We start from the raw sequence: 15,063 nt of genomic DNA on the forward strand, positions 1-15,063 counted from the left end.
ATTGCCACGAAGGGCAACAGAATGGGATATAGAATGTGGTTGACGTACCGCTGTACTGAAAGTTGCCACAGATGCCTACAGAATGGTTCCTGCTGTGAAAGGAAATGGCACCCCCCTGGTCGGTGGGCGACAGTCGGGCTGGTATACCGTCGCTATCTCGATCGTCTCCAAATGCATCTTCACCGGTCATCGGGGATCAGTTCGAAGTGGGACTCGTCACTGAAGACAGTTCTGCTCCAGTAAATAAGATTCGAGGCTAAATTTGCACGACACCACTGCAAGTGGGCTCGTTGGAGTACAGAGGTCAATGGTATTTGGCACAAGGGGTGCCTTGAGGTCACCCCCCTTTCTGTGAGCCTTGTATTGTTGTTTGTTAAATCGATGATGACGACGAATCTGGGCCTCCGAGTGCCTGTCTGACAGTTGCTCTGTCCTCGCTGTAGAGGTTGACTGCCTCCTTCTGGGCACTGTGTTTTTGCCACGGTTCGCTCATTCCTGCCAGTAGTGTTAAATAATGTCACTGCTCTTATTCAGATGTCAGACGATTTCCCGGTTACTCCGACCAGCTTCTTTGAGCCTAACTACGTGCTCTCTCCCAAATGCTGACATCTGCGAATATTGTTCACGTGTGTGTCTGTGAGGCACGGTTTTGTCGAAATGACTACACGGAATGAAATTCGCAAAAACTTTTAAGCCATGGTATCACTGTGTCCCCTATTTAGTGTTCTTGCCAACTGGGAGGTGAAATTGTGCCGCAGTCTCAAATGTTCATCCATCGGCCACCAAAGTTGTTAATTTTCATGTTCCATTGATACCTGTACGAATATCATTTTGTGACCAATTTTCGTAGCTCCTTGGTGGTTCATTGTCAATTTTTTACTGTCTTAGAGTGTATTGCAAACTTCAGCTTTTGCATCTGTGTATTCCCGTCCACTTTGTTTCCTGAATTGGTATATTCTTCTTTTTTTTTGGGTCTTGAGAATATTGAATCCAGAGAAAAATTTCCATATCCTGTCTTCAGTTCGCCTGTCTAAAGGCTTGTCATCCACTTCAGTTTGATAATTTCCTCTGCTGCTGTTCCGTCGTCTTTCCCATTAATTTTCCGCATGCACTCCTTAGTTTTTGCAATTTTCTGTTCGCTTTAAGTTTAATTCTATCTATTTTTAACCTTCTTATTATGAGTACGATCTGAGTTGTAACACACAATACGTGAGTCTTCTGCGATGTGGTTTGAAAAAACTATTATCTAATTAGCATTTTATTGGGAATAAGGAACTCGATTCCTCTTGTGTCTGCCGTGAGAAGATTGTAAACCTAGTACTGTTTTGCCATTTTGTATTGGTGTGTGTGATTGTACAGTTCACATATTTATAAATACTAAACATTCAGTTTACGTTATTTGTCTCACTATTTACAAAGTTGGTGGTATTTTTTGTTGCAGAACCATCAGGATGTGGTCATAAAAAACGAAGTTGTTGTGAAGCGAGAAGTCGAGTCTGATCCTGACGACGTGTTGGGCGAGGACGGAAAACAGGTAGGGTGAAATGAAGATTGACATCTGTAAAGAACAATTACATTTGTTGCTGAATATAAGTGTCTGTGTTAATATAAGTGTGCTGATAGTGGGTATTGTGCGGTGTCACTGACGGCTTATGGAAAATCCACCAGTTAGCCTTCCCTTATCAGTTGCCTAAAGTAAAAAAGGAAACCTCTGTTCCTCCAGACAACTTCTGGACATTGCCGAGAATGGAATAGGTCGGGAGCTGATACGGACACTTGGAGCCTTCAGCCAAATGTCACTGGGGTTGAGAGGGTAAGAGAGAGACCACTGTGGGACTAGAAGTTCAGAATAGAGAGAGGCAGCAGGAAAGCTAGGGAGAGAAGTCCTGCCTATGTTAGCGACCGTAGCGGACAGTCATCGAATGGGTTGTTAAAGAACTCGGCTCGTAGGATTTGGAATTGGCTTGTCACTATCTGAAGGCAGAGTGGTGGTACACAGTAACTGTCTCTGTGCTAGGACTCAGCCATTCTGTTAGAATAAAACAATTAACTGTTAAAAAGCTGAGTCTCATGCCAAATGCTTAAATCTCCACATCAGATATTTACATCCACTCTGATCAGAGTATGTGTTAAAACAGCCAACCAGCTGCACCTTAAATCTTATCTACATAAATACTCTGCAAGCCACTGTAAAGTGGATGGCAGAGGATTAATCATACCGGTAGTCGCAGGTTTCTTTCTTGTAGTATTTGGTTTTTGAATGAGAGAAAATGACTGCCCAAATGCCTCAGTACAGGGTGGAGAAAAATTGACACAACATTTTAAAAATACTCCCAAATATTCTAAAACACCTTCCCAGCCTCTACACAGCTAGTAAATGACCACATTTCTGTCTGGGCTATTAACAGCAGCTGTACCTATTTTAATTCTACACTGCAGGCGTGATGGCCTAGCAATAAAACGCACACCTAGAAACCGGAAGGTTGTCGAAACGAATACCCGTCGGACCACCAATTTCTTCATCTGTGTTTAATGTTGCCTTCATTCTACATTGTGAAGATTCACCAGGGACGACAAATGATTTGGATTCCACGTTAAACTGTAGGTCTCATTTCCATCTCTGTGGCGGCGGTACTGAGTTGGGTTAACTCTTTCATTCCCAGTGCTGTTCTCAGACAACATGATATTAAAACCTTTTGATCCTCGAAATCACCGTGTCGCTGAGGGACAATGTGCATTTTGCCACTTGGTGGTATATGTACCTACTGCAGATCAATGAATCTCTCTCACTTGGAGGTCACATTATGTTGCTGTCTATAGGTGGTTGCTGGTGTGGCGTGTTTATGTTCATTTTTATTTTACCAGTGAATTGTTATTTCTTTGGTATTGTGGTGAAGATTATGCTTGCCTTACTGCTCTGACAGTGGTCACTATCAACAAAATGTCTGAAGTAGTAATGTACCTTGATACAAATGCGTTGCGTCTATGAACAGCACTGGGATTAGGTTACTAATTGTCTGCACCAGTCTGTTGAGCTACGCAAAATAATAAAAATCATTACAATAATAAAACTCCTCCAGCCTCTACTAAAAAAACACAGTATGCAATGCTTTCTCCTGCATGCAAATAAGTCATGCTTGAAATTGCATTTGCAGTACATAAAAGATACACGTAGTAATAACACAGAAGCTGTGGATCGTGTCACATCAAACTATACATACAAGATGGTTAAAACTGTACCTGAAGATGCATATCAACATGACCTTCTGGTTGGCAACAGTGTCACTTCCCTAACCTGTACTCCAGGCAACCGAACAAGTATTATGCTACCACCAACATATATCTTGCATAGGGATCATGGGGAAAAGAGGGAGATTTCCGTGCATACAGGGTGGAGAAAAATTGTCACGAAATTTTAACCCTGGATAGCTGATGCCAGTAGGAACCAAAATTACTAATGTCAAGTAGGTCGACAAAGCACCATTTTTAAACTACGGAAACTTGGCGCCACGCACTCGTATTGGCCGTGGGATTGTCCGTTGCCGTTCGTCAGTTGATGGGCAGCGCTATGGTTGTCGGTTCACACACACAAATGTCCCTCTCCCTGTCACTGCCTCAACGTGATACGAGGGCTATCCACAAAGTACATTACGGTTTGGAATTAAAAATAAATAAAGTACATTTTTACATTGTTGCCATTTAAATTAAGGCACTTATCGTAGCGATGGACGGGCTCGGAAATTCCTTCGTCGTAAAATTCGGCCGCCTGTGCCTTCAACCATGTGGCGACTGTCTTTTGGGACAGAAAAGGTGTGATTTTTGTGGATTTCCTGGAAAGAGGCACTACAATAAACTCTCAAAGGTATTGCCAAACTCTGCACAACCTCAGAAGAGCAATACAAAACAAGTGCAGGGGAAAGTTGGGCTCAAAGATCTTGCCGATTCACGATAACGCCCGGGCCCACACGGCAAATGCCACTCGTGAAGTTCTCGAATCTTTTAAGTGGGAGTTGTTTCCTCATCCGCCGTACAGTCCCGACCTGGCACCGAGCGACTTCCACTTATTCCCAGAAATGAAGAAGTGGTTGGCTATGCAGCGCTTTGATGACGGCGCACAGCTTCAAGAAGAGGTAACCACGTGGTTGAAGGCACAGGCGGCAGAATTTTACAACAAAGGAATTTCCGAGCTCGTCCATCGCTATGATAAGTGCCTTAATTTAAATGGCAACTATTTAGATAAGTAGTATTTAAGTGTGGCTTTCATCTGTATATAATAAAAAAAATTTCCAATACTTTATTTATTTTTAATTCCAAAATGTAATGTACTTTGTGGATAGCCCTCGTACGCACACGTGTCCAATAGGTCTTGCTGTTTGTCTCAACCTCATGTCGGCAGCATTCACACGTAAGCTTCGCTTCGGAGCACACAAGCGTCTCCTGCGATTTAGTCATACAGTAAGCATGGCAGCACGGTTTTTGTTTACGGACTAGCTAACGGTAATGAAGCTCGACAGTTGTGCAAAGAACTGTACTCGGCAAGACACCACCCACACCCGCAAATGTTTACAGCAGTTCATCGGCCACTTGGTAAATCAGGCTCGTCAGTGGGATATCGTGGTGATGCTGGAAGACCTCGGACGTGACGGGCTGCTGCATTTGAAGAGACCGTTCTCGAACGCTTCGAGGAAGCACCTATGACAAGTACTCCCACAGTTGAACATGACATGGGGCTCACTCATTGGTTACTCTGAGAGGTTTTGAGGGATGACGACCAGCATCCATTTAGTTTCCATCCTGTGGCGGGCTATGAACTCAGGCCGGGGTTTTGCCGGTGGTTTCTATGACGTGTTGCACGAGATCCCGACTTCCCTGCCACTTTGTTGTTTACTGACAAGTGCACCTTCCATTGGAATGGCCTTTACAACACTCGAAATGTTCATTAGGTGGGCAAGAGGAAATTGTCACGTCACGGACACCAGGAACAATTTTTGCTCGACATTTGGGCAGGCATTGTGGGTGACCACCTGACTGGGGCGGTCCGTCTACCTCCTCGACTTACCGGGACTTTTTGCAAGAAACTCTGCCCGCGCTGCTGGAAGACGTTCCCCTGGACAAACTGCTTCGCATGTGGTTGCAGCACAATGGGGCACCCACACGTAACAGTCGTGCTGTGCGTGGGTGTTTAAATGAACTCTTAGAGAGCCAGGTAATTGGCAGAGGTGCTCAAAGGTCGTGGCCACTGTGATCACCCAACCTCACGCCACCGACTTTTTCCTGTGGTGGTGGTTAGTGTTTAACGTCCTGTCGACAACGAGGTCATTAGAGACGGAGCGCAAACTCGGGTTAGGGAAAGATTGGGAAGGAAATCGGCCGTGCCCTTTCAAAGGAACCATCCCGGCATTTGCCTGAAACGATTTAGGGAAATCACGGAAAACCTAAATCAGGATGGCCGGAGTCGGGATTGAACCGTCGTCCTCCCGAATGCGAGTCCAGTGTGCTGACCACTGCGCCACCTCGCTCGGTTTTCCTGTGGGGACTCGAGGTTCTAGTTCACCCATCTGGACGCGAACCACCGAGAAACAGTGAGGAATTAATGGATTGCATTTAACATGCCGCCAATCACGTCAGGGCAATCCCAGAAATCTCTGAATAAGGTTGTGTAAACGTTTTGTACCTGAAATGTAGAGTGCTCAGCCTCACTGTCATGCCAGTGGCAACAGGCTCAGGGACAGCGGCTAGTTGTGACAGTTGAGTACAAAACTAACAAGTGGCGGTGAATTGTTCATTGTGCCAGAGTTTTGTACCGTATAATGTGACTGGTTTAGAACCACCTACTGGTCCACACGCAGCTGCTAGGACAGGGACCCCAGCCCGACACGTGGTACGTCGTCTGGCTACTTACAGGTGTTTCCTGCACACTGCTCCATAATGTGACACCTAGCATTTCTTGTCAGCAGTTGTCACACACTGGGAATTACCCAGGAAAATGTGTTGTGGCCCTTGCTGTTCATCAGGGTGTATACGTTGTCGGAAATCAGGAAATTTTTTCATCTGGGAGAAAACTGGGAAAATCTTCAGAATTTTTTAGAATTCTGGGAATTTTTCATTGTTTCAGAGTTCGGTTAAATTTTTGTAATTTTGACTGGTAGGAGGTGATAAATAGCAAAATGTGTCAAAGGCTTTAGGGCGAATACTATGTAATACTTCATAACAATAAACTGCTGCCGACTAATGTGATGTCACAACCGTTTACATTAAGTTTGTTTGAGCAGCTGCCCGTGTTCTCATGTGCATGTGCAGTCGAGTTGCATATGGGCCATAGCTTCTCCTGCTTACAGCTACTTGAAGTGTGGCTGTTAGCTGTATCAGCAGTAGCAACAAGCAGCCAGATGCTATCCAGAAAAACGTTTCTGCCGCGCCTAAGCTCTGCCAGATTGCCACATTTGCGTAGCATTCTGGATTGTAGTGGGAAGGGGGCTAGTCTCCAAGTGAGCCGTGTTTACGTTTAGTCATTTTGCTGCTTCCTCTTAGTTCACACCAAGTGAAAACAAAACGGATTTCTGTGGTTGGGAGCTAGCAAGTGAATTAAAATTCAGTCACATAATTGTGGAAAGATAACGTATGTTATTAGTTTCAGATTTTATTTTATTTCCACTTTTTTGGCAGTCAGTTGCCTCGCAGAACAATGAAGTTATTTTTGTCAGTTTTGCTAAATAAGTGTGCCTTTTACTAATCATTTCTCCAGAGGCGGTCAATTTATTAGAATTGAAGTGTTGCATTTCGCACTATTGGCTATTTTCAACTGCTCCCTGAATTTTCATCTTCTGGTATGTATGGCATAATGCCATAATAAAGAACCAAACGTGAGATAATACATTACAGGTACTCCCAGAAAATTTACATCTCGAGAACCACACTGAAATCTTAATATCAGGTTGGGGCCTACTTCGTTGTGAATCTGGATGTATGGATGTGCACTTTCAAGCCGAATTATGCATTTTAGTATGGTGTACGAAATTTTGATGCTCTTGGAGTATCGTATTTCTTTTGATGTCATACATGACATACATAATACGTACGAACATATGGGCTTCCATATGTCACCATAGCTGCCAACGCGCAATAACATCTCGCGCAATAACACCTGTTTTCTGCTGCTCTGTGGCAACTGCTGAAATGAAGCTATTTCTAACAGGTCACGAGAAAATATTGCGATTGGTGCTTTGAAAAGCATTAGTTTCAAAGTAAATTTCCTTGTACGCAAGATGGATTAGGTTATGAGTGTGAAAGTACAATTAATTTCTTAAATCACAGAGCATTTGACTCTCTTTTAAAACTTAGCACATTGAAGACTAGCCACTTAGAAGAATTTTGACCCCAGAAGACCAGACATTAATGTCATCATTTAAAATTTTACTTGCACATTTGTGAGATGTATCTTAACTGTAACACATGCAAAAAAGACTAATATTATATGTGAAAGCTTAGCCTTTCATGTAGCTAATTAATCTTCAAGACCAATACTATATGCGAAAGCTTAACATTTCTCGTAGCAACACTATGTACATTAATTTAAATCGTTAACTTTTTCTATTTATGTGTTCACATTACTTAACAGTGATATTGCCATTGCCTGGCTATGTCACGTGTCCAATGCTTTGAATATCTACTGACATTGGCTGGCGAGATCACTTGACATGAGCCATGACTGGTTTACAAAAGTGCGTTTCAATCTGGATTTCAGTGCTTCGGAAACTAACGTGCTGTTTCGAATCTATACTTCCGTAATACAAATACAAAAATATGCAGCATATCGTAATATATACATTTTGTTCAAGGAAGTCCCATTTTTTTCTGCTCTAAGGGAAACAATATTGTCACACTTCATGGAAAAAGTGTATTTTTCACCTTGGAAGAAGTGTATTTTCACATGGGAAGAAAGTGCATTTTTAAGTGGGAAATGTGGGAAAATCTTAGAATTTTTTTTTTTTTTTTTTTTTTTTTTTTTTTTTTTTTTTTTTCCACGTATACACCTTGTTCGTGTTGTATGTTAATGACCTCACAGACAACATTAATATTAATCATAAGCTTTTATCTCTTTATGAAGTCATTTATAGTGAAGTACAGTCTGAATAAAGCTGTACAAATGTCCAGTCAGATCTCAATGAGATTTCAAAATGGTGCAAAGATTGGGAATTGGTTTAAATGTGCGAAAATGTAAAATTGTGCTCTTCACAAAATGCAGGAACATTAATTGAACAATGGAAGATCCAGGATGGAATTTAACAGTATTATGAAAAGGAAAGTTGCCACTCACCATATAGCAGAGATGCTGAGTAGCAGATAGGCGCAACAAAAAGACAGTCACAAATAAAGCTTTCGGCCAGTAAGGCATTTGTAAAAAGAGAGAGGGGGGGGGGAGAGGGAGAGGGATGGGGGGGAGAGAGGGAGAGGGAGGGGGGAGAGAGAGGGGGGAAGGAGGGGGGAGGGAGAGAGAGAGAGAGAGAGAGAGAGAGAGAGAGAGAGAGAGAGAGAGAGAGAGCGCTACTGAAGCCACACTGTGAGCAGCATCACCAGTGCATGATGGAAGTGGCGACTTGGTGTGAGTAAGGAGGATGTTGGGGTGTGGTGGAGGGTTAGGGATAGTAGGGTAGGGGTGGCGGACAGTGAAGTACTGCTGGGGAGTGCGCAGGGGTGAAGTGGAGACAGGGTAGGGCAGCTGTGTGCAGTCGTGTCCTCTGGTCCAACTGAACCGATCATTGATTGGAAATGATTATGTTCAGCTACTTGGAGATCATTTGTGGACTTCATGTTCCCTAATGACGATGGAATTTTTATGGATTTCAAAGCACCATATCACTGGGCCACAATTAGTTTTAAGAACATTCTGGACTGTTTGAATGAACGATTTGGCCACCCAGGCCACCCGACGTGAATCCCGTGAAACGTTGACGAGACATAATCGAGGAGTCAGTTCGTTCACAAAATCCTGCTCTGGCTACACTTTTGCAATTATGGACAGCTATAGAGACAGCACGGTTCATTATTTCTGCAGGGGACTTCGAAGGACTTGAGACCGTGCCACGTGGAGTAGTTGCACTACAACGGGCAAAAGGAGGTCCATTGCGATATTAGGAATTATCCCGTGACTTTAGTCACCTCGGCATAAGAGGAACCCGTCGTAACAATGATGAACACCCCCATCTGTAACACCACCGCCTGTGTATCTCACCGTTGGCGCTAAACGTGTTGACAGATAACATTATCCAGGCATTTACCAAACCCAAACCCTTCCGTCGAACTGCCGCATCGCGTAGTGTGATTCGTTCACTGTCCAGTGGGTTGCTGTTCACACTGCCTGAAGTGTAGCTTACAGGGTGTATACGACCCGGGACAACCGGGAAAAACCCGGGAATTTTTTAGAAATACGGGAAGTTTTCATTGTTTTTGTTTTCAGTTAAATTTCTGTAATTTTCACTGGCAAGAACCAATACTCTAACAAAGGGTATTATTGTATACCACTATTTCAGAATAATACTGCAACAATAAAACATGAACGAGAGAAAAAATGAAAATAAAACTTAAATTGCAAAGGAAATGTGCCATATACAGCAACAAAACACGGTGCTCGTACAAGCGTCTGCCAACAGCAAAATGTGTCAAAGGCTTTAGGAAGAATATGGAATGTTCCGTAACAGCACATGTCTCCGATGAACGTGACGTCACAACTGTTTACATTAGATTCGTTTTAACAGTTACAAGCGGAATCGTGCGGATGCGCAGTTGAGTAGTACCTTCTCCCGCTTCTGGCTACAGAAATGTGGCTGTTGGCTGTGTAATAAGCAGTCGCAGCAAGCAGCTAGATGCTACCGAGAAAAATTTTACTGGAGTGCCCGAGCTGCTAGATTTTTGCATTCGCAGCAGGCCCAGTTCTAGGAGGGGGTGGGGGGCAAATTCGTACTATTGAGGGAAAGAACCTCGTTGCACAAAGCGACCAGCATCCAGCGCACGTTAGTCTATATGACTTTGAAACGCTTCCCTGTCAGTTTTTGAACATTTTTGAACACATTCGAAGTTGATTTCTGAATCAATCGTAATTTGATTTGTGAATGTGTGCATAGTGTACATGATGTCTCTGTCAGGGAAATCCTCGTCGCATGTAGAAAAAAAGTTTCCTACAGACAAAAGGGGCTGTACGAGCTGAGTGGAGTAAGGCAGAACGGATGAATGACAACCGCTATCTGATTGTGTGGTTGATTGGGTTTTTACAGATGATGAGCATTGTTATAATTACTAGCTAAATCCAAAGATTCACACTACAGGAGTGGAAATAAACGAATAACAGGTAAGAAAGATTACGTATTACATTCTCGGTGTATCTAAGAAAATGAAATTTTGACAGAAAATTTTTGGGCAGATCGCTATACTAGTAAGGGCCAATCGTACAGTCCCCGGCTAGCAGCAGCTTTAAATTCTATTCTGGGAGAAGCACGGATTACGTGTTGTACGAACATGTAGCAATGCCTAACCGGAGAATAATCACGGGATAACTAAACCTGTGATTCTAGCAGAGTTTGTGGAGTTAACCTGCGAATAAGCTTCGACATTGGCAGGAACAGTTACAGAACTAGTGCTAATAAGACTGTTTGTTAGAATGAGGAAGGAGAAGAAACGGGGACATCGTATACATTATGGAACAATATGACGATTCCAAGTTTGTATAAAAATTTCGTACTACTACTTTTCGATCTCATACTTGAGAAACTGGAGTGTATGAATGAAGTGTGAAACTACTTCCTAATGTAAGGCTTTTTGCTCGTAGTAGGCCTAATAGGCACTTGACTATATTCTGTCACTACAAAAAAGACCTTTTTTGCCCAAACAGTCTCGTATATTTGGTGTGTATTACAATCGTTGCTGTATTAGAAAGGCCTATTTAGTTTTATCTAGCAGAGAGTGACAAAATAGATGTAATCTGATCGCGAAACCACACCAGTCTTGGGTCCTATTTGCGTTAACAGCTTTTTCGGTATTAGACAACGACATTTCGACTTTTCATGTAGCAAAATATTTCACGAACTTTGATGAGGTAATAGATTCTTTCGCAGAAAGGACAGCATGCCATGTAAAGCTGTAGCAAGATTAAAGAGAAAAAAATTCTAGGAGCTAAGGATTGAAGAAATGTGTATTGGCTTGCTTGTCTCGTGTCTTTACTGGGTTTATGTATCCTATATTTAAATTTATGTTACACAGGGCAGCAAGTTGTTAGCTGATAGGGAATAAAGAGTGCAAATTTTCTGAAGAGGGACAAGATTTCAAACTGTCCAAATGTAAGCAGGAGAGGCACCAGAGGACATTTTAATTTCCACTGTCCTGAATATGGTTTGATGGCATCCGTTACCAAATATACACTTCCACAGAGCGAAGCACACTGATATACGATAGAAAAATGGTGTGCGAGGAGGCGAGGCAATGCCCTTCGGCACACTTACAACCAAATAACATGTCTTACATTTCCTCGAACACACGTGTTTTATGCATCAGACTCTTCAGAAAGATGTGCGCTACAAAATGAACATATTTTTGAAAATTCGATTTTTTAAAATTTTTTATGTCCTATCTCAAACACTTGAGGGAGTGGCGGGGTATTGCACCGGTTCGGAAATATCATAGATCCGGGGCTGATGCGCAGAGCAATCTGAGTTACAGTGGGGTAGTGGGTAGTCTCCACGTGACCCGTGTTTACATTTAGTGATTTTGCTGTTTTCCTCTTCGTTAACAGCTCTCACGTCAAATGAAAACAAAACAGATTTCTGATTCCCACCTCTCTGACAGTCAAGCATTAATTGCCTTGCAGAACAGTTAAGCTATTTTTGTCAGTTTGCTAAAGAAATTTTCTTTATAATTCCACACACTGTTCTCTGCATTTCAAATGCACATTTTTAACTTCTAGCACGTTTGGCATTATGCCATAATAAAGAACCAAACATCAGATAACACAGTACTGGTACTCCAAGAAAATTTACATCCCGAAAACCACATCGAAAAGCTTAATATCAGATCGTGGCCTACTTAACTGGGAATAGGGACATACAAATGTGCACTTTTAATGTGGACATTTTAGTATGGGTCTCGAAATTCCGATGCTCTTGGAGTATCCTCTGATGTTTTGTTTTTCTTCTATGACATAATGTACGATCTTTTAATGTTTCACGCATACGAACGTACGGGCTTCCTGGGACATCATAGCTGTGCAAGCGGGGTGACACCTGTCATCTGGCGCTCTCTGGCGACTGCGGAAACAAACGTATTTCTAACAGGTCACGGGAAAATATTCTGAATGGTGGTTTGAAAAGCGTTACCATCAAAGTACGATTCTGGCAGTTACAACGGAGCTATGTGCGATAATGTAGGATGAATTTCTTAAATCACAGAGCGTTTGACTCTCATTTAAAAATCAACTCTTTGATGATGAGCCATTTAGATGAATTTCGAGCCCAGAATATCAGACATTTAAGTCGTTATTACAAATTTTACTTGCACATTTGTGTGATATATCTTAAATTGTAATACGTGCATAGAAGACCAACATTGCATGTGAAAGCTTAGCTTCTCTTGCAGGGTATTAATCTTACAGACCAATATTATATGTGTAAGCTTTGTGTTTCGTGTAGCAACACTGTGTATATTAATTTAAACCATTAACTTTTTCTGTTTGTGCGTTCGTGCTACTTAACAGTGATGCTGCTATTGGCTGACTACATCACGTGTGCTGAGCTCTGAATACCCGCTGTCATCGGCTGGCAAGATCACGTGACACGAGCTACGACTGGCTTACAAAAGCGCATTGCAATCTCGATTTCAACGCTTTGGAAAGTAACATGCAGTGTTTGGTGGAATTCGAATTTATACTTTCGTAATACGAAAATATGCAGTGTATATGTTGCTGCACATCAAAGATCTTTCCAAAATGCGTTTTTTTCCCTGTGTTTAGTTTTATAAAGCGCCGGGAAATTCTACTCCTGTGTACAAAACCATAATCATTCAAAAGACTTATACAGTTCCAAGAGAAAATATACTGTCAGTGAACAGGGAAAAGGTATGTTTTCACCCGGGAGAAAGTTAATTTTTAACCAGGAAATCTGGAAATTTTTTTTCCTTGTCCACGTATACACCCTGAGCTTAGCATTGACTGCAGAAGTGTGTAGCTTATGAGGAGATGCTAGATCTTGGTACCCTGTTTTTAATTTCCTGTGCACAGTTATTGTGCTAGCTGGGTTGCACTGCTGGAAGCACTTCGGACCTCAGAAGTATTTGTCAACTGATTTCGTGCAATGTTTTTTTACAATCATTCTCCACAATGATCTGCAGCTCCTGTCTGGCTGCTATCTGTCTAGTAGCTATTGTTTCTTCCTCGACTGAGAATGCTATCTACACATTCCTGCATCAAATAGTACAAGCCCTGAAAAACAAATTATCGCTTCCTGCATCAAATAGTACGAGCCCTGAAAAACAAATTATCGCCGGTTGGTATTTTTTGTGATCTCTCAAAGGCATTTGACTGTGTGTATCATGTGACACTTAGAAAAACTCAGGTTTTATGGAATTGAAGGCTATACACACAGCTGGTTTGAATCATACTCAACGAACAGAAACCAAAAAGTTGTGCTCAATAGCACAAATAATGTTGGGAGGTTGGTAAATTCTAGTGACCGGGGAGTTATCACAAAGTGAGTCCCACAAGGTTCAATTTTAGGTCCTGTGCTGTTCCTTATTCATGTGAATGACCTCCCACTTAACATTCAGCAAGCGGAACTAGTACTTCTTGCGGATGGCACGAGTCTTATAATAAATCCCATTCCAGAAAAAGCAGCTGAAGATATTGTTAAGGATGTCTTTCAAAGAATTATTAAGTGGTTCTTAGAAAATGGACTCTCCCTTAATTTTGAAAAAAACTCACTATATCCAGTTCTGTACACCGAATAGAGTCATACTGACAATTGATGTAGCATATAAACAGGGCTCAGTTAACAGGGTAGATTCCTCCAAATTTTTGGGTGTTCACATTGATGACAACTTGAACTGGAAGAAGCATATTACTAAGCTTCTCAAACAACTAAGTTCAGCTTCTTTCGCTCTTCGTCTAATCGCTAGTCTTGGTAATAAACAGATCAGCCTCCTAACGTACTTTGCATATTTCCATTCAATCATGTCTTATGGAACACACTACTGGCCATTAAAATTGCTACATCACGAAGATGACATGCTACAGACGTGAAATTTAACCGACAGGAAGAAGATGCTATGATGTGCAAATGATTAGCTTTTCAGAGCATTCACACAAGATTGGCACTGGTGATGACACCTATAACGTGCTGACATGAGGAAAGTTTCCAACTGATTTCTCATACACAAACAGCAGTTGACCGGCGTTGCCTGGTGAAACGTTGTTGTGATGCCTCGTGTAAGGAGGAGAAATGCGTACCATCACGTTTCCGACTTTGATAAAAGTCGGATTGTAGCCTATCGCAATTGCTGTTTACTGTATCATGACATTGCTGCTCATGTTGGTAGAGATCCAATGACTGTTAGCAGAATATGGAATTAGTGCGTTCAGGAGGGTAATACGGAATGACGTGCTGGATCCCAACGGCCTCGTATCACTAGCAGTCGAGATGACAGGCATCTTATCCGCATGGCTGTAACGGATCGTGCAGCCAAGTCTCGATCCCCGAGTCAACAGATGGGGACGTTTGCAAGACAACAACCATCTGCACGAACAGTTTGATGAAGTTTGCAGCAGCATGGACTACCAGCTCGGAGACCGTGGCTGCGGTTACCCTTGACGCTGCATCACGGACAGGAGCGCCTGCAATGGTGTACTTGACAATGAACCTGGGTGCATGAATGGAAAACATCATTTTTTTTGGATGAATCCGGGTTCTGTTTACAGCATCGTGATGTCGCATCCATGTTTGGCGACATTGCGGTGAACACATATTGGAAGCGTGTATTCGTCATCGCCATACTGGCGTATCACCCGGCGTGATGGTAGAGGGTGAC

At 42.4% G+C, this 15,063-nt stretch overlaps 1 protein-coding gene across 6 annotated transcripts in view; it reads left to right on the forward strand.

Moving 5' to 3' along the window:
* LOC126427399 (uncharacterized) overlaps positions 1-15,063 on the forward strand; it is a 232,097-nt gene that overhangs the window by 152,859 nt on the left and 64,175 nt on the right. For all 6 annotated transcript variants that reach the window (XM_050089748.1, XM_050089747.1, XM_050089749.1 and 3 more), the window contains one exon: positions 1,442-1,534. In XM_050089748.1, coding sequence (XP_049945705.1) covers positions 1,442-1,534 — 93 coding nt within the window. The remainder of the gene's footprint in view (positions 1-1,441; positions 1,535-15,063) is intronic.

This window comes from Schistocerca serialis, chromosome 11, assembly GCF_023864345.2.
Source record: "Schistocerca serialis cubense isolate TAMUIC-IGC-003099 chromosome 11, iqSchSeri2.2, whole genome shotgun sequence".
NCBI lineage: Eukaryota > Metazoa > Arthropoda > Insecta > Orthoptera > Acrididae > Schistocerca > Schistocerca serialis.